Source organism: Chiloscyllium plagiosum, unplaced genomic scaffold (genome assembly GCF_037043375.1).
Source record: "Chiloscyllium plagiosum isolate Xiang-an unplaced genomic scaffold, Cpla_swu_hap1 HiC_scaffold_14, whole genome shotgun sequence".
In the NCBI taxonomy this organism is placed as follows: domain Eukaryota; kingdom Metazoa; phylum Chordata; class Chondrichthyes; order Orectolobiformes; family Hemiscylliidae; genus Chiloscyllium; species Chiloscyllium plagiosum.
Genome location: NW_028270152.1, coordinates 76,926,906 through 76,954,632, shown reverse-complemented (window position 1 = coordinate 76,954,632; position 27,727 = coordinate 76,926,906). Strand labels below are relative to the sequence as shown.

General features: G+C 50.7%; 1 protein-coding gene across 1 annotated transcript in view; it reads left to right on the top strand.

Moving 5' to 3' along the window:
• plxnd1 (plexin D1) overlaps positions 1–27,727 on the top strand; it is a 125,746-nt gene that overhangs the window by 82,633 nt on the left and 15,386 nt on the right. Inside the window, exons 27-33 of the mRNA XM_087994544.1 lie at positions 4,827–4,983; positions 5,808–5,911; positions 7,659–7,722; positions 10,129–10,163; positions 10,588–10,692; positions 12,854–13,017; positions 18,145–18,292. Of these exons, the coding sequence (XP_087850670.1) occupies positions 4,827–4,983; positions 5,808–5,911; positions 7,659–7,722; positions 10,129–10,163; positions 10,588–10,692; positions 12,854–13,017; positions 18,145–18,292 (777 nt within the window). The remainder of the gene's footprint in view (positions 1–4,826; positions 4,984–5,807; positions 5,912–7,658; positions 7,723–10,128; positions 10,164–10,587; positions 10,693–12,853; positions 13,018–18,144; positions 18,293–27,727) is intronic.

The following is a 27,727-nucleotide window of genomic DNA, read 5'->3' as shown; positions in this document are numbered from 1 at the left end:
AGCGACGCTCCTTCATCAGGTGACTATCACCTGCTGAAGGAGCGTCACTCCGAAAGCTACTGTGCTTCCAATTAAACCTGTTGGACTATAACCTGGTGTTGTGTGAGTTTTAACTTTGTACACCCCAGTCCAACACAGGCATCTCTGAATAATGTGTTCAGAGATTTGATTAGTTTGTGAACATAGAAACTGCCTGGCCTTGGCTGGATAACTCTGGAACTCCCCCATTTCTCTGGTCATGGAATCCAGCCATTGCCTGAAGATTGGTGGAGGCAGGTTCACCAGGAAGTTTTCAAAGCTATTTGGGTTAATAATTGAAGCAGTTATAATGGCAGGGCTGAGAAGAAAGGATGAGGACTGAGGGGCAACATTGCCAACTGATAGCCTTTTTACGATGACTGAAGGGCCTCCTGCTGTGCATAGTCACTGAATGAAAAGTCATTAAGTTATTGGGGGGGGGAGGGTGGGGGCGCTCAGGGTCGCCCTCTTGCTGGAGAGTGACCCAGATTGCCTCCACTTGGGAGGAGCACCTTCCCAGCACCCCACCTCCACGAACCATCATTGAGGCCACTGGTGACCCCTGCCCAGGAATCAGTACCAGAGGGACAGAGAAGGATGCACCTGCCTAGCAACACATGCTGGCCAATCAGAGGCCAGTATCTCTTGTGCTCAGCAGAGCCACAGAAGAGGGGGTGGCCCTAATACTACCCCTCCAAGAAGGATACCACCCCTCACCCACCCAACACCAACACCCCCAGACTAACACTACCCCTCCCAGAAGGATACCACCCCACACCAACACCCCCAGACTAACACTACCCCTCCCAGAAGGATACCACCCCACACCCACCCAACACCAACACCCCCAGACTAAGAGTACCCCTCCCAGAAGGATACCACCCCACACCAACACCCCCAGACTAAGACTACCCCTCCCAGAAGGATACCACCCCACACCCACCCAACACCAACACCCCCAGACTAAGACTACCCCTCCCAGAAGGATACCACCCCACACCCACCCAACACCAGCACCCCCAGACTAACACTACCCCTCCCAGAAGGATACCACCCCACACCCACCCAACACCAACACCCCCAGACTAACACTACCCCTCCCAGAAGGATACCACCCCACACCCACCCAACACCAACACCCCCAGACTAACACTACCCCTCCCAGAAGGAAACCACCCAACACCAACACCCCCAGACTAACACTACCCCTCCCAGAAGGAAACCACCCAACACCAACACCCCCAGACTAACACTACCCCTCCCAGAAGGATACCACCCCACACCCACCCAACACCAGCACCTCCAGACTAACACTACCCCTCCCAGAAGGAAACCACCCAACACCAACACCCCCAGAGTAACACTACCCCTCCCAGAAGGATACCACCCCACACCCACCCATCACCAACACCCCCAGACTAAGACTACCCCTCCCAGAAAGACACCACCCCACACCCACCCACCCCCAGTGACCCTTTGGAGATGCGGGATCGAATGGCCTGTCCCCACTTAGCGACATCACTGTTCCCACTCCCACCTCTCCTCCCAACCCCTGGCCAAGCCCCGAGGGGACGAGTTGAAAACCATGGCTCCGACTGGGAGTTGAATTTGCTGCGTACCAATTCTAAAATCTCCCCAGAAGCTGCAGCAGAGTCCGTTCTCCTGTCCCAGTATCCGATCCCTAAGCACGGCATAAGGAAACCACACCACCAGTGAGCCCAGGATCGGATACACCTCCGTCCTTAGGAATGGCTGAACGGGCCACAGCAGTTGGAGAAGCAGAGAAATCTGACAGTCCATACATTTGGTCATTAAAATGTCACAAACTGGTTCAAAAATGATCAAAAATAGCCAATGAAATACTTGCCTTTCTACCCAGAGACGAGGATACAAGGGAGTGGGTGTGATAGTTGAGTTGTACACCATGCCCAGGATAGGTCACACCTAAAGGGATTGTAAGCCACTCTGACACACTGTCAGAAGGAAGGATTGACTTCAAAGGGAGAGTCCAGTGCAAATTTACCAGAATTACACCTCATTCCCCAAAGCTAACAAGGCAGGGATTTTGAGGCGGCTGCATTTACTGGAATTTAGCAGATTAAGGGATGAGTTTGAGTCATAGAAATCTACAGCACAGAAAAAGGTTCTTCAGTCCATTGCATCCACACTGATCATAAACAGCTACCTAACGGTTCCAATCCCATTCTCCAGCACTTCACCCATAGCCTTGTATGCCATGGCATCGCAAGTGCACTCCTAAATATATCTTCAATGTTGTTGAGGGTTTCTGCTCTACCATCCTTACAGTCAGTGAGCTCCAGACTTTCACTGCCCTCGGGCTGAAAACGTTTTTCCTCACATCTCCTGTAAACCTCCTACCCCTTAGCTTTAAATGTATGCCCCTGATCACTGATCATCAAGGAGAATAGTTTATTCCCATCCACTCAACCTCTGTCCCTCATGCATTTATACATCTCAATCATGTCCCCTCTCAATCTTCTCTGCTCTAAGGAAAAGGACCCCAGTGTGGCAAACCTCTCTTCATTACTGAAACTCTCCAGTTCAGACCACATCCTGGTAAATCTCCAGCGCTATCACATCCCTCATATAATGTGAATACTGTAGCTGTGGCCAAACCAGCATTTTATACTGTTCCAGCATTATCTCCTTGCTCTTGAACTCTATGCCTCAACTAATTAAAGCAAGTATCCCATCTGCTTTCTTAACTACTTTATTCACCCGTCCTCATACTGTAAAGGACTGGTGTATATGTACACCAAGGTCTCTCTGATCCTCAGTGCTTCCCATGGTCCTAATGTTCCATGGATTCCCTTGCCTTGTCTGTCCAGCCCAAGGTCATCACCTCATATTTGTCCGGACTGTCACCGATCAGCCCATCTATATCCTCCTGTAATCTAAGGCTATCTTTCTCACTATTTACCACCCCGTCAATTTTTGCAAATTCTTTGATCAATCCTCCTCTAAATCTTTTGTATAAAACACACACAGCAAGGGCCCCTGTGGGACCCCACAGAGTTGGTTGATGTTTTCAAGGCATTAAGGAAATCAGATTGTTGCAATATTTTTAACAGTAAATTCTTATTCTAATAGGATAACAGGGCTACATTGACCTGCGTAAGTATACAGTGTACTTACTGATTTACAGTTAGCACACTGAGGCAAAACTGTATCTTTCTGGAACACAGTGAGATCTGACAATAATGGACTTCAGACACACTCCTGCCCTTGGTGAGGTTGTATTGAATTCTGGGAATTATAACACAACATGGTGGCAGCAGGTGTCTTTGAGTAAAAGCCCCAATTATTTTCAATGAACAGCGTGTCAAAATAGATTAAGAAATAAGCCGAAAATAGTTCCTGAGAGAGAAAGAGTGGGGGAAAAAAAGAGAAAAGGGCAGATGACTTTGAGGAGTTGGAAGAGCAGTGCAGACTGACAATTGATAATTTTCAAAAAGACACTAATGGCGATGAAAGTGTCAGCTCCATCCTTTGGTGGCTAGGAGAGAGTTTCAGCTTTTCTATGCTGGGGGAATGAGTGAGGCTGATAGGAAAATCCAAGCTGTTTTTTGGCGCTGAGAGCTCTGCGAACCTCTCTTCAGTTGTGGTGAGTGCACGAACACCTGGAATCATAGAATTCCCACAGTGTGGAAAGATGCCATTGAGCCCATTGGGACTACACTAGCCCTCCATACAACATTCCCCCCCCCCGACTCCCCCATTTCCCATGGCCAATACATTTAACCTAAACATCCCTGGACACTTTGTGCAATTTAGCATGGCCAATCCACCCGAACCTGCACATCTTTGCACCGTGGGAAAAAGGGAGGGCTGCAGATGCTGGAGATCAGAGCTGAAAATATGTTGCTGGAAAAGCACAGCAGGTCAGGCAGCATCCAAGGAACAGGAAGAAGAAGGGCTTATGCCCGAAACGTCGATTCTCCTGTTCCTTGGATGCTGCCTGACCTGCTGTGCTTTTCCAGCAGCACATTTTCAACAGTGGGAGAAAGCCCACACAGACACAGGGAGAATGTACAGACAGCCTAAGACAGACTTGATCACAGACATCCTGAGGCTGGAGTCGAACCCGGGTCTCTCACCCCGTGAGTCAGGGGTGCTGGCCACTGTGCTACTGTGCCACCCTCCTCAGTCACTACTCAATGCCATCCTTTATTCTTGAAGCTTTTTGATAGGGGAAGAACAAGTTCACGACAAAATAGTCTGTAAACACTGCCAGGACACACACTGACCCAGGTAGACGGTTTAAAATGCTGACTGCATAATGCGAGCTTTCACTGAATCTGAGAGAAAAGCAGCATGGTTAACATCACATTGTTCCGATCTTCCCAATATGATTTGGGAGCTATGTTATCGTGGTAGGGTTACATGTAGATTCATGGGGCTACCGTCAGATTTGAAAAAGTACGCTCGAAACTTCAGTCGTTCTGTTTAAAAATGTGCTTATTTCAAATTTCTAGGAAGCACCATATATTACGCAGAGAGAGCGTCATCTTAAAAAAAAAAGAGGGTCAAACTTTTCAGGAGTCAAATGAAGAAACAATTATTCATAGGAGAAGGGACCCAAAATATAAACTCCCTCAACAGATGCTGCCATACCTGCTGGGTTTCTCCAGCAATGTCCTGTTGTTGTTTCTGATCCTTAGCATCTGTAGTTTGGTACAGACTTTACAAAAATTAAAATTTAAAGCCAGGCCCCTCCTTTGAGTGGTCTGCCATTAGCAGCTACATTATGGACTGTACGGTGACTCTCTGTCCCTCCACTCCCACAGAATCTCAACGTCTCATTCCAAGGCTGTGGAATGGACTCCACCACAGTTCGTGTCATGGACAGTGACTCCATCAGCCAAGTCAAGGAGAAGATTCTGGAAGGATTTTACAAAAATGTACCTTTCTCTCAGTGGCCCAGAGTAGAGGATGTGGATCTGGGTAAGTGATCACAGTGAGCAGATTTGGTATGTGTGTGTGAAATGCCAGTGGACCCAGTGCCCGGTGTGAAGCATAGAGACCAGGCTCAGTGCCTGGTGTGAAGCACAGAGACGGGGCCCAGCCCCCAGTGTGAAGCACAGAGACCAGGCCCAGTGCCCAATGTGAAGCACAGAGATGGTGCCCAGTGCCCAGTGTGAAGCACAGAGACCAGATCCAATGCCCAGTGTGAAGCACACAGACCGGGCCCAGTGTGAAGCACAGAGATGGGGCCCAGTGCCCAGTGTGAAGCACAGAGACCAAGCCCAGTGCCCAGTGTGAAGCACACAGACCGGGCCCAGTGTGAAGCACAGAGACGGGGCCTAGTGCCCGGTGTGAAGCACAGAGACGGGGTCCAGTGCCCAGTGTGAAGCACAGAGACCGGATCCAGTGCCCAGTGTGAATCAGAGAGACCGGACCCAGTGCCCAGTGTGAAGCACAGAGACCAGGCCCAGTGTGAAGCACAGAGATGGGCCCAGTCCCCAGTGTGAATCAGAGAGACCGGACCCAGTGCCCAGTGTGAAGCACAGAGACCAGGCCCGGTGTTAAGCACAGAGACTGGGCCCAGTCCCCAGTGTGAAACGCAGAGACTGGGCCCAGTGCCTAGTGTGAATTCCAGAGTCTGGTCCCAGTGTCCAATGTGAAGCACAGAGACCGGGCCCAGTGTGAAGCACAGAGACCAGGCCCACTGCCCAGTGTGAAGCACAGGATCTGGTAAGAGTGCGGTAATGCTGTATTTGAATCTCGGCTACAGTTCATTGTGACAGAGCTCCCTTCCTTCCTGGTAGAGTGGTTTGCATCAAGTAGCGACAGCAGGATCCTGCGGGACCTGGACAACACTTCAGTGATGGAGGACGGCCGAAAGAAGCTCAACACCCTGGCCCATTGCAAGGTAAGGAGCAGCTGGGTCAAGTTCATCCCAAACCAATTCACTTGCCAGCCCAGGGAGCCCTACTGCAGAGGCTAACCCAACGTCTCCCAGCATCAGCCTTCACTGGGAGAGAATCACAGAATCCTATGTGTGGAAGCAGGCCATTCAGTCTATTGAGTCTGCACCAGCCCTCCAAACAGCACCCCCACCCAGACCAATCCTGCTCCCTTCTCCCTATAATCCTGCAAATCCTCTGGCTAATTCACCTAACCTGCACATCCCTGGACACTATGGGTAATTTAGCATGGCTAATCCTCCAAATTTGCAAATCTTTGGGTAGCGTATGTGTCCTCAGCCCGTTGCTTTCCCTTGAAGGCTACTACACTCAAAGTTGCTGTCTCCAGCTAACCATCCCCGACACTGACTGACACCCCACATACAAACCCTTCCAAGTCTGTCTGTCTACCTCAGACACTGTCTGAGACCCTTGTTCGTCTCTCTGACATGGCTAAATGTATTAAACACTTTGTTTTCCTCATAGATCTTAAGCAGTCCCAGAGTCAGTAAATGACTTAAACGTGAAGTAAGTGTGTGAAGATAAACATCGTGGGATGCAGTGAGCAATGTTCAAGGCAACATTGTGCAAGGATGAGCTGCAACTTCATATTGTTAAATGTTGCGATGATTGACACCCTCCCTTCAGATCCTGCTGCAGTGAGTCCTGCCCTGACTCCTGATGAAGGGCTTTTGCCCGAAACGTCAATTTTGCCTGTCCTCGAATGCTGCCTGAATTGCTGTGCTCTTCCAGCACCACTGATCCAGAATCAGACCGAACCAGGCTCTCTACGTCCCTCAGTTTGACTCCAAACTCCCTACCATTAATGCTGACTATCAGCAAACTGTTGAGCTCCGCCTCAGGAACACCACCTGACTCCTCCGATCTCTGCTGACCTGCTCCCGAAGGCCTCAAACTCTCTGATTCCTCCGGAGTTCACCAAAACAACAATCTGTTGGCAACTCGCAAAACCTGAGCTGTCTATCTCTAACTCGCACCAAATCCCATCGCCCCCTTCCCCCTCCTCCTAGAGATTGGGAATTTTTATTTTCTGGGGATTGAGTGTTTTTGGATTCCCTTCCTCAAAAGGCGGGTGGACACAGAATATTTAAATATTTTTAAGGTCAGTTCTTAACTACCAAGGGGGTGAAATATTATCAGGGTTGTGAAGGATTGTGGAGTTGATATTAAAATCAAATGAGCCATGATCTTATTGAATGACATAGCAGACTTGAAGGGCGTGAAGGGGCATAGCAAAGATCTTTCCCTTAGAGTTGGTGAGTATTTTTTTTCAAGTTGAGAAAAGAAAGATTTAAGAGGGACCTAAGGGGCAACTTTTTCACACAGAGGGTGGTTCATGTGTGGAATGAACTGCCAGAGGACATGGTGGATGCAGGTACAGTTATAACATTTAAAAGACAAGTACAGAAATAAGAAAGGTTTAGAGGGGTATGATTCAAACACGGAAAATTAGGCTAGTTTAGTTTGGGAAACTTGGTCAGCACGGACGGGATGGACTGAAGGGTCTGTTTCCTCTCTGTAAGAATTTATGGCTCATGTGAACGTGTCTCAGTGATTAATCACCACATTAACAAAACAAAGTAAAATTGAGCCAGATCTCACTCTGCGTATTACCATAACTCCAGGAACGGGTACACTCGGGGCTGGCTGCTATGTCACACTGTGGTAGTGACCTTTCACCTCTGTTTTCAGGTCCCTGATGGAGCCTCCCTGGCCATGAGCTTAAAGGACAAGTGGGATGGTACACTCGGACGAGGTGGGTCTCATCGATGTTGGGCCTCTAGTTATACTGACATTTCTGGAATTGTAGAGAAGGGAAAACACAGGGAATACTTCAAGGAGACAGATACAGCTCTTGTGAAGTCTGGGGATAAACAGGAACTGTGAACATCTCGTCCACATCCCGCACCTCCGCCCTCAGACCCCACCCCTCCAACCGTAACAAGGACAGAACCCCCCTGGTGCTCACCTTCCACCCTACAAACCTCCGCATAACCCAAATCATCCGCCGACATTTCCGCCACCTCCAAAAAGACCCCACCACCAGGGATATATTTCCTCCCCACCCCTTTCCGCCTTCCGCAAAGACCATTCCCTCCGTGACTACCTGGTCAGGTCCACGCCCCCCCCTACAACCCACCCTCCCATCCTGGCACTTTCCCCTGCCACCGCAGGAACTGTAATACCTGTGCCCACCCCTCCTCCCTCACCTCCATCCAACGCCCTAAAGGAGCCTTCCACATCCATCAAAGATTTACCTGCACATCCACTAATATCATTTATTGTATCCGTTGCTCCCGATGCGGTCTCCTCTACACTGGGGAGACTGGGCGCCTCCTAGCAGAGCGCTTTAGGGAACATCTCCGGGACACCCGCACCAATCAACCCCACCGCCCCGTGGCCCAACATTTCAACTCCCCCTCCCACTCTGCCGAGGACATGGAGGTCCTGGGCCTCCTTCACCGCCGCTCCCTCACCACCAGACGCCTGGAGGAAGAACGCCTCATCTTCCGCCTCGGAACACTTCAACCCCAGGGCATCAATGTGACTTCAACAGCTTCCTCATTTCCCCTTCCCCCACCTCACCCTAGTTCCAAACTTCCAGCTCAGCACTGTCCCCATGACTTGTCCTACCTGCCTATGTCCTTTTCCACCTATCCACTCCACCCTCTCCTCCCTGACCTATCACCTTCATCCCCTCCCCCACTCACCTATTGTACTCTATGCTACTCTCTCCCCACCCCCACCCTCCTCTAGCTTAACTCTCCACGCTTCAGGCTCTCTGCCTTTATTCCTGATGAAGGGCTTTTGCCCGAAACCTCGATTTCGCTGCTTCTTGGATGCTGCCTGAACTGCTGTGCTCTTCCAGCACCACACTGATACAGAATCTGGTTTCCAGCACCTGCAGTCATTGTTTTTACCCCGAGGAACTGTGAACAGCCCAGGGGGAAAAAATAGGGGTATAAGTGGCCCAGGGAGTAAAAGCAGGCATATCAGTTACTCGGGGGGTAATTACAGTTCTGTGAATCGTCAAAGAATAAATACAGAATCTGTGAAAAGCCCAGGGGTATGAATCCCAGAGGGTAAGTAAAGGGGTATGAATAACTCATAAGTAAGTGCAGGGTGTATGAAAGCTAGGATGGTAAATGCAGCTCTCTGATTGTTCTGGGGTGTCCTGGGTAGAAAAGCTAACATTTCATAAATTATCCTTCCTATCATTTTAATGCTTTGTGAACAATGAGCCCTTAAACCTCTTTGGCGTCCACTTTTTACATCATTTCATGGATACTGAGACTGATGTTTGTTTGGTCCAGACTTAGTGACCTCACACTTTCCTGTGTTTAAATCCAACTGCCACAGTTTTGCCCACTCACCTAATTTGTTTCAAAGTCTCTTTATTGTGTTATCTAAGTCACAAACAAGTACAGTGGATAGTTGAGGCGCTGACACAGATAGTTGTGGGTCACAACTAGTGACTTACTTCCAATCTGGTTACACGCTATTATCCTCACTCTCTTGTCTTTTCCGATCTTCTGACCAAGTCAATCATTTCCCCTCAAATCCATGAGCTTTAGTTTTAGCTTAGCGGGTATTGAACCAACACATGTGAACAAAGCTAATTTACAGGAAAGCTTTGATCGAATGAAATGACAGAATAAGTTCAAATGGCTTCCTGTTCTGTTCCTAAGGGCCACGTTAAACAGTGAGACTTCCTGCTTTGAGGCAAGTAAGTGGTAAGGCTCTTTGATGGTCACTGGCAAGGCTGGTATTTGGTCTCCACCCCAAATGACCCATGAACTGAGTGGCATGCAAGGGCTTTTCAGAGTCACCCACATTGCTGTGGCTCTGTGGGTAGGGTAAGGAACCAGACAGGCTTTCACAACAATCAAGGACAGTTTTGTGGTTACCTCAGTGAGGACGGGATTTCAATTCTCGATTTATCGATTGAATTAAAATTCCCAACTCATAGTCTTGAACCCATGTCCCCAAAGCATTAGGACCTGGGTCACTGCCACTGCACCTCTGTCTCCCCTCCTTTCTGCTGTTCCATCCATATTCTATGGCAAAAATGGGCCAATATTGACTCTTCTGGGTTTTATTCATATTATAAATATTAATGTATTCAAATGGACACTTTAAATGATCGGTTTTTCTCTTACAGTGAAGGACTTGGACACTGAAAAATACTTCCACTTGGTGAGTGCCTGTTCACTTACTGTCGCTCTGAGTAACTCAGAATCATTCACGTGCCACTGCAGCAAACTCTCATTCTGTGTACGATAATCTGGGTGACCAGCAGCCAAAGTGGAGCTCTCAGACAGGAGCAACACTGGCCCTTACTAGCTAGCCTGATAGCTATTTGCTGTTGATATGGAGAATGGAACTGGGCCTCACTTGGGAAATTGAATGTCGCTAATACTTGACAATCTCAATCTCCACCTCTCATTTGGTGGGGATTTATAGTTAGACCGCAGTTGAGTTCAGAGTGAAGAATTGACATGGGATCTGTAATGGTGTCTGATTGGAATGGTACAGGCGAGAGGAAACTCTGATATGAACCACGGCAGTGTTGAATTGCACTCAGCTCCTGATCCTGAACTTTTCCTTTCTCCCATACCAGGTCCTTCCAAATGACGAACTTATCGAAACCAAGAAATCTCACAAGCACAGTCACCGCAAGAAGGTTTTACCGGAGATCTACCTGACAAGACTGCTCTCCACCAAGGTACAGTACAGAGAACATGAGAGCTGCTGCACAACCCACTCAGAGACCCAGACGAGGATTTCATGTGCATGTGTAAGAGGGAGGGAGTGTGTGTGTGACAGACTGTATATCTGTGTGTGAGACAGACTGTATATCTGTGTGTGTGACAGACACTGTATATCTGTGTGTGTGACAGACACTGTACATCTGTGTGTGTGACAGACACTGTACATCTGTGTGTGTGACAGACACTGTATATCTGTGTGTGTGACAGACTGTATATCTGTGTGTGTGACAGAGACTGTATATCTGTGTGTGAGAGAGAGACTGTATATCTGTATGTGTATATGTGTGTGTTTGTGTATGTATGTGTGTGAGAGACAGAGTGTATATCTGAGTGTGTATGTGTGTGTGAGAGCATATATCTGTGTATGTATGAGTGTGTGTGAGAGAGTGTATAATGTGTGTGTTTGTGTGTGTGTGAGAGAGTGTATATCTGTGTGTGTTTGTGTGTGTGTGTGAGAGTGTTTATCTGTGTGAGAGTGTGTACATGTGTGTGTATATCTGTGTGTGTGTGACTGTGTGCGTGAGACAGAGAGAGTGTATATATCTGTGTATGAGAGACTGTGTGTATGACTGAGACAGAGAGTGTATATCTATGTGTGTGTTTCTGTGTGAGAGTGAGAGAGAATGTCTGTGTGTGTAAGTGAGAGAGAGAATATATCTGCGTGTGTATGAGTGAGAGAGAGTATATCTGTGTGTATGTAAGTGAGAGAGACAGTATGTATCTGTGTGTGTGTGTGTGTATGAATGACAGAGGGGTGTGTGTGTGTGTAAGAGAGACGTTTGTATATGTGTGTGTGTCTGTGTGTGTAAAAGAAAGAGAGGGTTGCTACCTGTGTTTGTGTGTGTATATAAGAGGGAGAGAGAGGAGTTGTGTCAATGTTTATGAGGCTCTTCACATTGGGTATCAGATGTGGAAGTGCAGTGAAAGGTAAATTTGATTTTCCAAAATCCTCGGGCCCCGTCACATCAGCTCAAACCCTGCCACTGTAAACCTTGAAGACATAATAAATTTGGATTTGAAAAGTTACTCCCAGAATCCTTTTCTCTCAGAGGGTCAAGAGTCGCTGGAGTTCTCTTGCTTCGAAGGTGGTGGAAGCTGAGTCTTTGAATATTTGTAAGATAGTGGTGGATAGGTTCTCAATAAGCAAGGGGTGAAAGTGAATCAGGGAGTTGTGAGAATGTGGATATGGGGTGACAATCAGATCTAGTGCAATGGCAGAGCAGCCTCTTGGGACCAAATGGTTCACTCTTGCTTCAAATATAGTTCACATTGCCCCTTGCCAGTCAATAACATTACCATCTCTGAATCCTCCCACTATCAATATCCAAGGAGCTTACCATTGATTAGAAACTCCACTGGATTCACTACACAAACACATTGGCTTCAAGATCAGGTCAAAGGTTAGAAATGATGGTTGTGTTTGTTGGAGGTCAGTCACCTCAGCTCCAGGACATCTCTGCAGGAGTTCTTCAGGGTAGTGCCCTAAGGCCCAGCCATCCTTAGGTGCTTTGTCAATGACTTTCCCTCCATCATAATGTATGGGGATGTTCAGCACCATTCGCGACTCCTCAGATATTGAAGTAGTCCATGTTCAAATGCAGCAAGACCTGGTCAATATCCAAGTTTGAGCTGAAATGTGGCAAGTAACAGTCATGCCACACAATGCCTGGCAGTGATTGTCACTTATTGGAGACAATCTAACCACTGCCCCTGACATTCAATAGTGTACCATCACTGACTCCCCATTATCAACATCCTGGGGGGTTACCATTGACCAGAAGCTCAACTGGGCTCGTCATACAAACACAGCTGCTCCAAAAGCAGGGCAGAAGCTAGGAATCCTATGGCAAGTAACTCCCCTCCTGACTCCCCAAAGCCTGTCCACCATCTACAAGCCATAAGTCAGGAGTGTGATGGAATAATCTCCACTTGCCTGGACGACAGCAGCTCCATCCAGGAGAACGCAAGGCAGCAAATACAGGGGAACATCTCTGGTAAGTTCTCTTCCAAGACACTCACCATCCTGGCTTGAAAACACATCAGCGTTCCTTCAATGCCTTTCTCCCCATCTGGGCAATGCCCATTTCCCTCGAACTGACTCTGTTCTTCCTGCAGGGCACGCTGCAGAAGTTCCTGGATGATTTGTTCCGGGCGGTGCTCAGTATCCATGCAGTGAAGCCTCTGTTTGCGGTGAAACATTTCTTTGATTTTCTGGAAGAGCAGGCCGAGAAACGAGGCACCACAGACCCAGACACCCTGCACATCTGGAAAACCAACAGGTGTGTGAGTAACCTTGCACTGGTCTCCTGTTCGTTCATACACAATTAGAGTATCACTGCCCTGGATCAGAGCTCGGATGTTGTTTCAAAGACTCCTTTTGAGGTTTCGCACTGTCTCGTTCCCTGATTTTTGGCCATCTGTCATTTTCAGGGGCTCCTTTTACAGACTCGCTTACTCTTTCATGAGGTGATGTAGTCAATAAGAGTCAATTCTTCCTGTTGATACATAGGGGATTTGGACTTACACAGAAGCAGAATTTGAAGAATTCATTGATTTTTCCCAATAATCATCACTCAGTTCAGCCTAAGAGACAGCATTCGTTTCTCAGACACTATATATTTAATTTAGTACAAGCTAACAAACAAGTTATCCACAAATGGAGTCATAGAGTCATACAGCGCAGAAACAGGCTGGCCAACAAACACAAAATTACATTAATCCCATTTCCCTGCACTTGGTCTGGCATTTTGAGTTCTCATCTGAATGCTTCTCAAATTTTCAGCATGTCCACTAAGGCTCCTACCAATTTTTATAGATGCACTATATAAAGCATCCTATCTGGATGTATCACAACGTGGTATGATGACTGCTCTGCCCGAGACCATAAGGAACTACAGAGGGTCGCGAATGCAGCCCAGTCCATCATGCAAACCAGCCTTCCATCCCTTGACTCCATCTATACATTGCACTGCCAAGGGAAAGCGACCAGCATAATCACAGACCCCTCCTACCCCAGTTGTACTCACTTCCACCCTCCTCCTTCAGGCAGAAGTTTAAACACACATTCAACCAGATTCGAGAACAACTTCTTCCTGATTCTTATCAGACTTTTGAACCGGCCTCTCAAATGTTAATGTTGATCTCCCTCTCTGCACCTTCCCAGTGACTGTAACACTGTATTCTCTCTGTTACCCTGAGTGCACTTTGTACGGTACAATCTGCTATGGAGCACGCAAATCAACACTTTTCACTGTACCTTGGCGCGTGACAACAATAAATCAAAGCTTAAAAATGTGTTGCTGGAAAAGCGCAGCAGGTCCGGCAGCATCCAAGGAGCAGGAGAATCGACGTTTCGGGCATGAGCCCTTCTTCAGAAAAGCCCTCATTCCTGGAGAAGGGCTTATGCCCGAAACGTCGATTCTCCTGCTCCTTTGATGCTGCCTGACCTGCTGCGCTTTTCCAGCAACACATTTTCCAGCTCTGATCTCCAGCATCTGCAGTCCTCACTTTCTCCAACAATAAATCAAACTCAAACTTTAACGTTATGAGAGTACCTGACTCCACCACTCTCTCAGGCACACATTCCATATTTCTACCACTCTCCGGGTGAAAAAAAGATTTTCCTCAGGTCTCCTTAAAACTCCATCCATGCCTCTCATAATTTTGTGTACCTTAATTAGATCCACCCTCAAACTCTTCTGCTCCAGGGAAAACAAGTGCAGCCTATCTACTCTCTCCTCACAACTGAGAGTTCCCATCCCAGGCAACACCCTGGTGAATCTCCTCTGCACCCTCTCCACTGCAGTCACGTCCCTCCGATAGTGTGGTGACCAGATTTGCACACAGTGTTCCATTTGTGGCCTAACCAATGGGTTCATGAAGTTGTAACAAGTCTTGCTCCTATATACCTATATACCCTCTAATCACGTCCCCCCTCAACCTCTGTCCTTCCAATGAAAATAATCCTAATCTACTCAACCTCTCCTCATAGCTAGCACCCTCCATACCAGGCAACATCCTGGTGAACCTCCTCTACACCCCTCTCCAAAGCATCCACACCCTTTTGGTAATGTGGCGACCAGAACTGTGCGCAGTGTTCCAAATGTGGTCGAACCAAAGTCCTATACAACTGTACCAACTCTTGTACTCAATATCCCATCCGATGAAGGAAAGCAATGCCGTATGCCGCCTTGACCACTCTATTGACCTGCGTTGCCACCTTCAGGGTAAAATGGACCTGAACACCCAGATCTCTCTGTGCATCAATTTTCCCCAGGTCTTTTCCATTTAGATTAGATTAGATTCCCTACAGGGTGGAAACAGGCCCTTCGGCCCAACAAGTCCACACCGACCCTCCGAAGAGTAACCCACCCAGACCCATTTCCCTCTGACTAATGCACCTAACACTACGGGCAATTTAGCATGGCCAATTTACCTGACCTACACATCTTCGGACTGTGGGAGGAAACCGGAGCACCCGGAGGAAACCTACGCAGACACGGGGAGAATGTGCAAACTCCACACAGGCAGTCACCCGAGGCTGGAATTGAACCTGGGACCCTGGTGCTGTGAGGCAGCAGTGCTAACCACTGAGCCACCCGTGCCGCCTTTCTAGGTCAGACTTGGATCTTCCAAAATGCAGCACCTTGCATTTGCCTGGATTGCACTCCAACTGCCATTCCAATGTCCAGCTCTCCAATCGATCTATATTCTGCTGTATTCTCTGACAGCGCATTTTGTCTTTCCACACTAAAACTGTCTTCACTTACAGGACCAGCATCCCTCTATTCCCTTCCTGTTTATGTATTCGTCCATGTGTTTCTTGAATCCCGCTATTGTGTCTGCTTCCATCACGTCCTCTGGCAGCGTGTTCCAGGCATTCACCACCCTTTGTGGGAAAAACTTACTCACACATCTCTTAAACTCCACCCCCCCCCCCCCCCCCAAAAACCCCCAACATCTTAAACCTGTGTCCCCTGGTAATTGACCCCTCCATCTTATGAAAAAGCCTCATACTTTCAACTCTATAAATGCCATTCACAATCTTATAAACTTCGATCAGGTTGCCCCTTCAACGTCCTGCATTCCAGTGAAAATAAACCCAGTCTGTCCAACCTTTCTTCATAGCTAAAGTCCCCCACTCCCCTGTTAAACCTGTTTTGCACTCTCTCAAAAACACCCACATCTTTCTGGTAGTGTGCTGATCAAAACAGGAAGCAATACTCCAAGTGTAACCTAACTAAAACTCTATAAAGCTGCAACATAGCTTGCCTGTCCTTATACTCAATGCTCCTTCCAATGAAGGCAAGTATTCCATCGGCCTTTTTCCTACTTTATCTACCTGCGCCGTCACCTTCAGCGATCTGTGGACCTGCACGCCAAAATCCCTTTGCATATCAAACTCCTTCGGGTTTTGCCATTCACTGTATAATTTCCACCTGCACTTGACCTTCCCCCAAAATGCATCATCTCACATTTGTCTGGATTCAACTCTGTGCTATGTTTCTGCCCATGTCTCCAACTGATCCATATCCTGCTGTATCCTCTGACAATCCTCCTTACTCTCCGCAACTCCACCAATCTTTGTATCTTCTGCAAACTTACTAATTAGACCAGTCACGATTTCCTCCATATCATTTCTGTAGACTACAAACAGCAGAGATCCCAGCACTGATCCCTGTGGAAGACCACTAGTTACAACCCTCCATTCTGAAAAGCATCCTTCCACTGCTACCGTCTGTTTTCTATGAATAGGGCAGTTCTGTATCCACCTTGCCAGCTCAATCCTGATACCTTGTGACTTCATCGTTTGCACCATCAGCCATGAGGAACCTTGTCAAAGACTTTACTGAAGATCATATAGACAACATCAACTGCTCTACCCTCATTCCCTCATCTATAAACTTCATCACCTCCTCAAAAACCACAAACAAGTTTGTGAGGCATGACCTCCCCTGCACAAAACCATGCTGTCTATTCTAATAAGTCCATTTGCTTATAAATGAGTATAGATCTTGTCACTGGGAATCTTTTCCAATGAATTCCGTACTACTGACATGAGGCTCCAGGCCTGTAATTTCCTGGATTACCTCTACTGCCCATTGTTAAACTGACTATTGTCAGTCCCCTGGGACTTCATCAGTGACCAAAGAGGATACAAAGATATCTGTATATGCTCCAGCAATTTGTTTTCTCGCTTCCCTCAATATCCTGAGGTAGACCCCATCAGGACCTAGGGACTTAACTACTTAATACATTTTAAGGCACGCAACATCTCTTCCTTTCTAATAGCAACTTGGCTTAGAAATTCAACACTCCATTCCCTGAACTTAACCTTCACCAATTACATCTCTTTGGTGAATACTTACATAAAGTACCTCTTCTGGCTCCACATATAGATTCCCTTCTTTGTCCTTGAGTGGACCAACCCTTTCCCTCGTTACTCTCTTGCTTTTTACATATGTATAAAAAGCCTTGGATTTCTCTTTAATCCTGTTTGCTAGCAACTTTTCATGACCCCTTTTAGCCCTTGTGAATGCTTGTCTAAGTTCTTTCCTATTTTCTTTATATACTTCACAACTTCATCAGTTCCCATCCTCCTAGACCTTATGTATGCTTCCTTGTTCTCATTGACCAATGTGCTTCCTTGTTCTCTTTGACCCAACTTTGACTGACTCATGAGCAAGTAGACCCAGAACCCTTTGAACACCCAGCTCCTTCCCAACCTCTCACTGGTTAACATAATACGTTGCCTTGCTGTTGTTTATTTACCAAAGTGAATAACCTAGGACCTCACGTTAGATTAGAACAGCCTTCTTGTTCTAGCACACTCACTCAGCCTGTTCAAGTCCTCTTGAAACCTTCTCGCATTTCTACCACAACATCTGTTCCCACTCAGTTCGGGATCCCATCAGCAAACTTAGAGATGTTACAATCTGTGCCCCACATCTTGATATTTTCAGTTATGACACATCCCTGGAGCAGATGGGGCTTGAACCCAGACCTCTTGACTCAGGGACACTACTGTTGCACTACAAGAGCCATTTTCCACATTATTTATAAAGACTGTGAACACATGTCGAGCTAACACCAATCCTTCCAGTACCACAGAGTCTGCAGTTCTGAAAAGACCCATTTATTGCTGCTGTCTGCATTAATTAATTACTCCTACAGTTACCTCAATCCTATGTGCTCTTAATTTAGTTACTAAGCTCCTGCGTGGGCCATTCTCAAATGCCTTCTGAACATCCAAACACACCATGTCCACTAGTTCTCCCTTTTCAATACAGGAAGTGGTATCCCCAGAAAGGTTCCCTTTTCAGTTCTGCGAAGAATTCCATGCTGCTGTGTGGAGTAATGTTCCCCTAGCCCTTCAGAGTAATGTGTGGTTTCTCCTTCCTTCCCAGCTTGCCGCTGCGTTTTTGGGTGAACATCCTGAAGAACCCACAGTTTGTTTTCGATGTGGAGAAGACTGACCATATGGATGCCTGTCTGTCTGTCATAGCCCAGGCATTCATTGATGCCTGCTCCATTTCTGACCTGCAGCTGGGCAAGGTAAAAACCCAGCCCAGTGGGCAACTAGTGAGGAATGATAGGCCGGAAGCTAATCGAGGGGTGAGGTGGGGGTTTATTTATAGAATGACAGATACCTAGGAGTGAGTTACAGATTGGAATCTAATCGAGGGGCGAGGTGGGATTTATATATAAAATGACAGATACCTAGGAGTGAGTTACAGACTGGAATCTAATCGAGGGGCGAGGTGGGGGTTTATATATAGAATGACAGATACCTAGGAGTGAGTTACAGATTGGAATCTAATCGAGGGGCGAGGTGGGATTTATATATAAAATGACAGATACCTGGGAGTGAGTTACAGATTGGAATCTAATCGAGGGGCGAGGTGGGATTTATATATAGAATGACAGATACCTGGGAGTGAGTTACAGATTGGAATCTAATCGAGGGGCGAGGTGGGATTTATATATAAAATGACAGATACCTGGGAGTGAGTTACAGATTGGAATCTAATCGAGGGGTGAGGTGGGATTTATATATAGAATGACAGATACCTGGGAGTGAGTTACAGACCGGAATCTAATCGAGGGGTGAGGTGGGATTTATATATAGAATTACAGATACCCGGGAGTGAGTTACAGACTGGAATCTAATCGAGGGGCGAGGTGGAGATTATACAGGGAATTCTGCAACAACATGTGTTTTATATAATGTGAATTTGTGCAACACGATTGACGAATCGGGACACTGTTTCTAAAGTAGGTAAAAACAATGACTGCAGATCCTGGAAACCAGAGTCTAGATTAGAGTGGTGCTGGAAAAGCACAGCAGTTCAGGCAGCATTCGAGGAGCAGGAAAATCGACATTTCGGGCAAAAGCCCTTCATCAGGAATACAGGCAGAGAGCCTGAAGGGTGGAGAGATCAGTGAGAGGAGTGTGAGGGTGGGGAGAAAGTAGCATAGAGTACAATAGGTGAGTGGGGGCGGGGATGAAGGTGATAGGTCGGGGGGGAGGGTGGAGTGGATAGGTGGAAAAGAAGATAGGCAGGTAGGACAGGTCATGGGGACAGTACTGAGCTGGAAGTTTGGAATTGGGGTGAGGTGGGGGAAGGGGAAATGGGGAAACTGTTGAAGTCCACATTGATGCCCTGGGGTTGAAGTGTTCCGAGGTGGAAGATGAGGCATTCTTCCTCCAGGCGTCGGGTGGTGAGGGAGCGGCGGTGAAGGAGGCCCAGGACCTCCATGTCCTCGGCAGAGTGGGAGGGGGAGTTGAAATGTTGGGCCACGGGGCGGTTTGGTTGATTGGTGCGGGTGTCCCGGAGATGTTCCCTAAAGTGCTCTGCTCGGAGGCCTCCAGTCTCCCCAATGTAGAGGAGACCTCATCGGGAGCAACGAATACAATAAATGATATTGGTGGATGTGCAGGTAAAACTTTGATGGATGTGGAAGGCTCCTTTAGGGCCTTGGATAGAGGTGAGGGAGGAGGGGTGGGCGCAGGTTTTGCAATTCCTGTGGTGGCAGGGGAAAGTGCCAGGACGGGAGGGTAGGTTGTTGGGGGGCGTGGATCTGACCAGGTAGTCACGGAGGGAACATTTCAACTCCCCCTCCCACTCTGCCAAGGACATGGAGATCCTGGGCCTCCTTCACCACTCCACCCTCCCCCCTGCCCCCGACCTATCACCTTCATCCCCTCTCCCACTCACCTATTGCACTCTATGTTACTTTCTCCCCACCCCCACCCTCCTCTAGCTTATCTCTCCACCCTTCAGGCTCTCTGCCTGTATTCCTGATGAAAGGCTTTTGCCCGAAACGTCGATTTTCCTGCTCCTCGGATGCTGCCTGAACTGCTGTGTTTTTCCAGCACCACTCTAATCTAGACACTGTTTCTAAAGTGCAAACTTTTAAGAAGTGGTGGCTGTAATGCATTTGCATTGCCAACACTTAAAGCACTGTTTCTAAAGCATGGTTTTCCTATAATGCGGAGTTTCATAAGAAAGTAACCATTGCGTTATGGAAGAACTGTCTGTGTATAGAATAACAGATACTGAGGAGTGAGTTCCAGACTGGAATCGAGAATATAGAAAGTGTTACAACTCTTATTAAAGATGTTCTATCAGGGCAGCTAAAACAAGCTTCAAGGTAATCAGGCAGAATCATCATGGTTATGTGAAAGGGAGATCATATATGATTAATGTACTGAAGTTCTTAGAGTAGGTAACACATGCTGTGGATAGGGCAGAATTAGTGGAATATACTGTATGTAGGTTTCCAGGTAAGCTGCAGTACTTACGTTTATCACAGAAAACTTATGCTTGTGTTTTTGTGGGTAGCATATTGACAACATGACATCTATTATGGTCTTGGATGACGGGATCAAAGGAATGGTTGCTGAATTTGCAATGGCACAAGGATAGAGAGGAAAGTAATTTGTAAGGAGGACTGATGGAGAGTACAAAGTGATGTGTTGAGTGAGTAGGGTAAGTTGTGGCAATAGGGACAGAATCCCAGCAGGCTCTGAGTGACATGGGGAAACAGGGGAATCTCAGCATTTGCAATTCAATGTTGCACCTCAGGCTGTACCAGTAACACTCATTATAATGCGGAGAGACACATACCCAACTCATGGCCTGGGATAGGCTGTGTGTCCGGGCACTTCTCTCACTGCTATAGTATCCACTCATTTCCTTTGCTGGCCAGCTCAGCCAGAGAATCAAAGCAAATATTACTTCTGTCCTGCCTTGCCATTTAGCACATACACCAAGCAAGAAGCTCGTCGTGGTTGTCAGCTAGCCTCAGTCAAGTTGACCCTTCACTCAGGGGTTCCCCCCCTAGTAAATTAGAGTACTCTCTGGCATTACGGCAGGGCCTTTTGATTTGGCTAGTCCACCATCCTTGGGAATAGTCCCAGTCAAGACACTGTCCACGGGTGAGACACAGGAGACAGGGTCCATGGGTGAGACACAGGAGACAGGGTCCATGGGTGAGACACAGGAGACAGGGTCCATGGGTGAGACACAGGAGACAGGGTCCATGGGTGAGACACAGGAGACAGGGTCCATGGGTGAGACACAGGAGACACTGTCCACGGGTGAGACACAGGAGACAGGGTCCATGGGTGAGACACAGGAGACAGGGTCCATGGGTGAGACACAGGAGACAGGGTCCATGGGTAAGACACAGGAGACAGGGTCCATGGGTGTGACACAGGAGACAGGGTCCACGGGTGAGACACAGGAGACAGGGTCCACGGGTGAGACACAGGAGACAGGGTCCACGGGTGAGACACAGGAGACAGGGTCCACGGGTGAGACACAGGAGACCGAGTCCATGGGTGAGACACAGGAGACAGGGTCCATGGGTGAGACACAGGAGACAGGGTCCATGGGTGAGACACAGGGTCCATGGGTGAGACACAGGAGACCGGGTCCACGGGTGAGACACAGGAGACCGGGTCCACGGGTGAGACACAGGAGACCGGGTCCACGGGTGAGACACAGGAGACCGGGTCCACGGGTGAGACACAGGAGACCGGGTCCACGGGTGAGACACAGGAGACCGGGTCCACGGGTGAGACACAGGAGACCGGGTCCACGGGTGAGACACAGGAGACCGGGTCCATGGGTGAGACACAGGAGACAGGGTCCATGGGTGAGACACAGGGTCCATGGGTGAGACACAGGAGACAGGGTCCATGGGTGAGACACAGGAGACAGGGTCCATGGGTGAGACACAGGGTCCATGGGTGAGACACAGGAGACAGGGTCCATGGGTGAGACACAGGAGACAGGGTCCATGGGTGAGACACAGGAGACAGGGTCCATGGGTGAGACACAGGAGACAGGGTCCATGGGTGAGACACAGGGTCCATGGGTGAGACACAGGAGACAGGGTCCATGGGTGAGACACAGGGTCCATGGGTGAGACACAGGAGACAGGGTCCATGGGTGAGACACAGGGTCCATGGGTGAGACACAGGAGACAGGGTCCATGGGTGAGACACAGGAGACAGGGTCCATGGGTGAGACACAGGAGACACGGTCCATGGGTGAGACACAGGAGACAGAGTCCATGGGTGAGACACAGGAGACAGAGTCCATGGGTGAGACACAGGAGACAGAGTCCATGGGTGAGACACAGGAGACAGGGTCCATGGGTCAGACACAGGAGACAGGGTCCATGGGTGAGACACAGGAGACAGGGTCCATGGGTGAGACACAGGAGACACGCTCCACGGGTGAGACACAGGAGACAGGGTCCACGGGTGAGACACAGGAGACACGCTCCACCGGTGAGACACAGGAGACAGGGTCCACGGGTGAGACACAGGAGACCGGGTCCACGGGTGAGACACAGGAGACCGGGTCCACGGGTGAGACACAGGAGACCGGGTCCACGGGTGAGACACAGGAGACCGGGTCCACGGGTGAGACACAGGAGACCGGGTCCACGGGTGAGACACAGGAGACCGGGTCCACGGGTGAGACACAGGAGACCGGCTCCACGGGTGAGACACAGGAGACCGGCTCCACGGGTGAGACACAGGAGACCGGCTCCACGGGTGAGACACAGGAGACCGGGTCCACGGGTGAGACACAGGAGACCGGGTCCACGGGTGAGACACAGGAGACCGGGTCCACGGGTGAGACACAGGAGACCGGGTCCACGGGTGAGACACAGGAGACCGGGTCCACGGGTGAGACACAGGAGACCGGGTCCACGGGTGAGACACAGGAGACCGGGTCCACGGGTGAGACACAGGAGACCGGGTCCACGGGTGAGACACAGGAGACCGGGTCCACGGGTGAGACACAGGAGACCGGGTCCACGGGTGAGACACAGGAGACCGGGTCCACGGGTGAGACACAGGAGACCGGGTCCACGGGTGAGACACAGGAGACCGGGTCCACGGGTGAGACACAGGAGACCGGGTCCACGGGTGAGACACAGGAGACCGGGTCCACGGGTGAGACACAGGAGACCGGGTCCACGGGTGAGACACAGGAGACAGGGTCCACGGGTGAGACACAGGAGACCGGGTCCACGGGTGAGACACAGGAGACAGGGTCCACGGATGAGACACAGGGTCCACGGGTGAGACACAAGGTCCATGGGTGAGACACAGGAGACAGGGTCCACGGATGAGACACAGGGTCCACGGGTGAGACACAGGGTCCATGGGTGAGACACAAGGTCCATGGGTGAGACACAGGAGACAGGGTCCACGGATGAGACACAGGGTCCACGGGTGAGACACAAGGTCCATGGGTGAGACACAGGAGACAGGGTCCACGGATGAGACACAGGGTCCACGGGTGAGACACAGGGTCCACGGGTGAGACACAAGGTCCATGGGTGAGACACAGGAGACAGGGTCCACGGATGAGACACAGGGTCCACGGGTGAGACACAGGGTCCATGGGTGAGACACAGGAGACAGGGTCCACGGGTGAGACACAGGAGACAGGGTCCACGGGTGAGACACAGGAGACAGGGTCCATGGGTGAGACACAGGAGACAGGGTCCATGGGTGAGACACAGGAGACAGGGTCCATGGGTGAGACACAGGAGACAGGGTCCATGGGTGAGACACAGGAGACAGGGTCCATGGGTGAGACACAGGAGACAGGGTCCATGGGTGAGACACAGGAGACAGGGTCCATGGGTGAGACACAGGAGACAGGGTCAATGGGTGAGACACAGGAGACAGGGTCCATGGGTGAGACACAGGAGACAGGGTCCACGGGTGAGACACAGGAGACAGGGTCAATGGGTGAGACACAGGAGACAGGGTCCATGGGTGAGACACAGGAGACAGGGTCCATGGGTGAGACACAGGAGACAGGGTCCATGGGTGAGACACAGGAGACAGGGTCCATGGTTGCGACACAGGAGACAGGGTCCATGGGTGAGACACAGGAGACAGGGTCCACGGGTGAGAGACAGGAGACACGCTCCACGGGTGAGAGACAGGAGACACGCTCCACGGGTGAGAGACAGGAGACACGCTCCACGGGTGAGACACAGGAGACACGCTCCACGGGTGAGACACAGGAGACACGCTCCACGGGTGAGACACAGGAGACAGGGTCCACGGGTGATACACAAGAGACAGGGTCCACGGGTGATACACAAGAGACAGGGTCCACGGGTGATACACAGGAGACAGGGTCCATGGGTGAGACACAGGAGACAGGGTCCACGGGTGAGACACAGGAGACACGCTCCATGGGTGAGACACAGGAGACAGGGTCCATGGGTGAGACACAGGAGACACACACCATGGGTGAGACACAGGAGACACGGTCCACGGGTGACTCACAGGTGACAGGGTCCAAGGGTGAGACACAGGAGACCGGGTCCAAGGGTGAGACACAGGAGTCCGGGTCCAAGGGTGAGACACAGGAGACAGGGTCCATGGGTGAGACACAGGAGACAGGGTCCATGGGTGAGACACAGGAGACAGGGTCCATGGGTGAGACACAGGAGACAGGGTCCATGGGTGAGACACATGAGACAGGGTCCATGGGTGAGACACAGGAGAAACGGTTCATGGGTGAGACACAGGAGACACGGTTCATGGGTGAGACACAGGAGACAGAGTCCATGGGTGAGACACAGGAGACAGGGTCCATGGGTGAGACACAGGAGACAGGGTCCATGGGTGAGACACAGGAGACAGGGTCCACGGGTGAGACACAGGAGACAGGGTCCACGGGTTAGAGACAGGAGACACGCTCCACGGGTGAGAGACAGGAGACACGCTCCACGGGTGAGAGACAGGAGACACGCTCCACGGGTGAGAGACAGGAGACACGCTCCACGGGTGAGAGACAGGAGACACGCTCCACGGGTGAGAGACAGGAGACACGCTCCACGGGTGAGAGACAGGAGACACGCTCCACGGGTGAGACACAGGAGACACGCTCCACGGGTGAGACACAGGAGACACGCTCCACGGGTGAGACACAGGAGACACGCTCCACGGGTGAGACACAGGAGACACGCTCCACGGGTGAGACACAGGAGACACGCTCCACGGGTGAGACACAGGAGACACGCTCCACGGGTGAGACACAGGAGACACGCTCCACGGGTGAGACACAGGAGACACGCTCCACGGGTGAGACACAGGAGACAGGGTCCACGGGTGATACACAAGGGACAGGGTCCACGGGTGAGACACAGGAGACACGCTCCATGGGTGAGACATAGGAGACAGGGTCCATGGGTGAGACACAGGAGACACACACCATGGGTGAGACACAGGAGACACGGTCCACGGGTGACTCACAGGTGACAGGGTCCAAGGGTGAGACACAGGAGACAGGGTCCAAGGGTGAGACACAGGAGACCGGGTCCACGGGTGAGACACAGGAGACAGGGTCCATGGGTGAGACACAGGAGACACAGTCCACGGGTGAGACATAGGAGAGGGTCCACGGGTGAGACACAGGAGACAGGGTCCACGGGTGAGACACAGGAGACAGGGTCCACGGGTGAGACACAGGAGACAGGGTCCACGGGTGAGACACAGGAGACAGGGTCCACGCGTGAGACACAGGAGACACGGTTCATGGGTGAGACACAGGAGACACGGTTCATGGGTGAGACACAGGAGACAGGGTCCAAGGGTGAGACACAGGAGACCGGGTCCACGGGTGAGACACAGGAGACAGGGTCCACGGGTGAGACACAGGAGACACGCTCCACGGGTGAGACACAGGAGACACGCTCCACGGGTGAGACACAGGAGACACGCTCCACGGGTGAGACACAGGAGACAGGGTCCACGGGTGAGACACAGGAGACAGGGTCCACAGGTGATACACAAGGGACAGGGTCCACGGGTGAGACACAGGAGACACGCTCCATGGGTGAGACACAGGAGACAGGGTCCACGGGTGAGACACAGGTGACAGGGTCCACGGGTGATACACAAGGGACAGGGTCCACGGGTGAGACACAGGAGACACGCTCCACGGGTGAGACACAGGAGACACGCTCCACGGGTGAGACACAGGAGACAGGGTCCACGGGTGAGACACAGGAGACAGGGTCCACGGGTGATACACAAGGGACAGGGTCCACGGGTGAGACACAGGAGACACGCTCCACGGGTGAGACACAGGAGACAGGGTCCATGGGTGAGACATAGGAGACAGGGTCCATGGGTGAGACACAGGAGAGACACACCATGGGTGAGACACAGGAGACACGGTCCACGGGTGACTCACAGGTGACAGGGTCCAAGGGTGAGACACAGGAGACAGGGTCCAAGGGTGAGACACAGGAGACCGGGTCCACGGGTGAGACACAGGAGACAGGGTCCATGGGTGAGACACAGGAGACACAGTCCACAGGTGAGACATAGGAGAGGGTCCATGGGTGAGACACAGGAGACAGGGTCCACGGGTGAGACACAGGAGACACACACCATGGGTGAGACACAGGAGACACGGTCCACGGGTGACTCACAGGTGACAGGGTCCAAGGGTGAGACACAGGAGACAGGGTCCAAGGGTGAGACACAGGAGACCGGGTCCACGGGTGAGACACAGGAGACAGGGTCCACGCGTGAGACACAGGAGACACGGTTCATGGGTGAGACACAGGAGACACGGTTCATGGGTGAGACACAGGAGACAGGGTCCAAGGGTGAGACACAGGAGACCGGGTCCACGGGTGAGACACAGGAGACAGGGTCCACGGGTGAGACACAGGAGACACGCTCCACGGGTGAGACACAGGAGACACGCTCCACGGGTGAGACACAGGAGACACGCTCCACGGGTGAGACACAGGAGACAGGGTCCACGGGTGAGACACAGGAGACAGGGTCCACAGGTGATACACAAGGGACAGGGTCCACGGGTGAGACACAGGAGACACGCTCCATGGGTGAGACACAGGAGACAGGGTCCACGGGTGAGACACAGGTGACAGGGTCCACGGGTGATACACAAGGGACAGGGTCCACGGGTGAGACACAGGAGACACGCTCCACGGGTGAGACACAGGAGACACGCTCCACGGGTGAGACACAGGAGACAGGGTCCACGGGTGAGACACAGGAGACAGGGTCCACGGGTGATACACAAGGGACAGGGTCCACGGGTGAGACACAGGAGACACGCTCCACGGGTGAGACACAGGAGACAGGGTCCATGGGTGAGACATAGGAGACAGGGTCCATGGGTGAGACACAGGAGAGACACACCATGGGTGAGACACAGGAGACACGGTCCACGGGTGACTCACAGGTGACAGGGTCCAAGGGTGAGACACAGGAGACAGGGTCCAAGGGTGAGACACAGGAGACCGGGTCCACGGGTGAGACACAGGAGACAGGGTCCATGGGTGAGACACAGGAGACACAGTCCACAGGTGAGACATAGGAGAGGGTCCATGGGTGAGACACAGGAGACAGGGTCCACGGGTGAGACACAGGAGACACACACCATGGGTGAGACACAG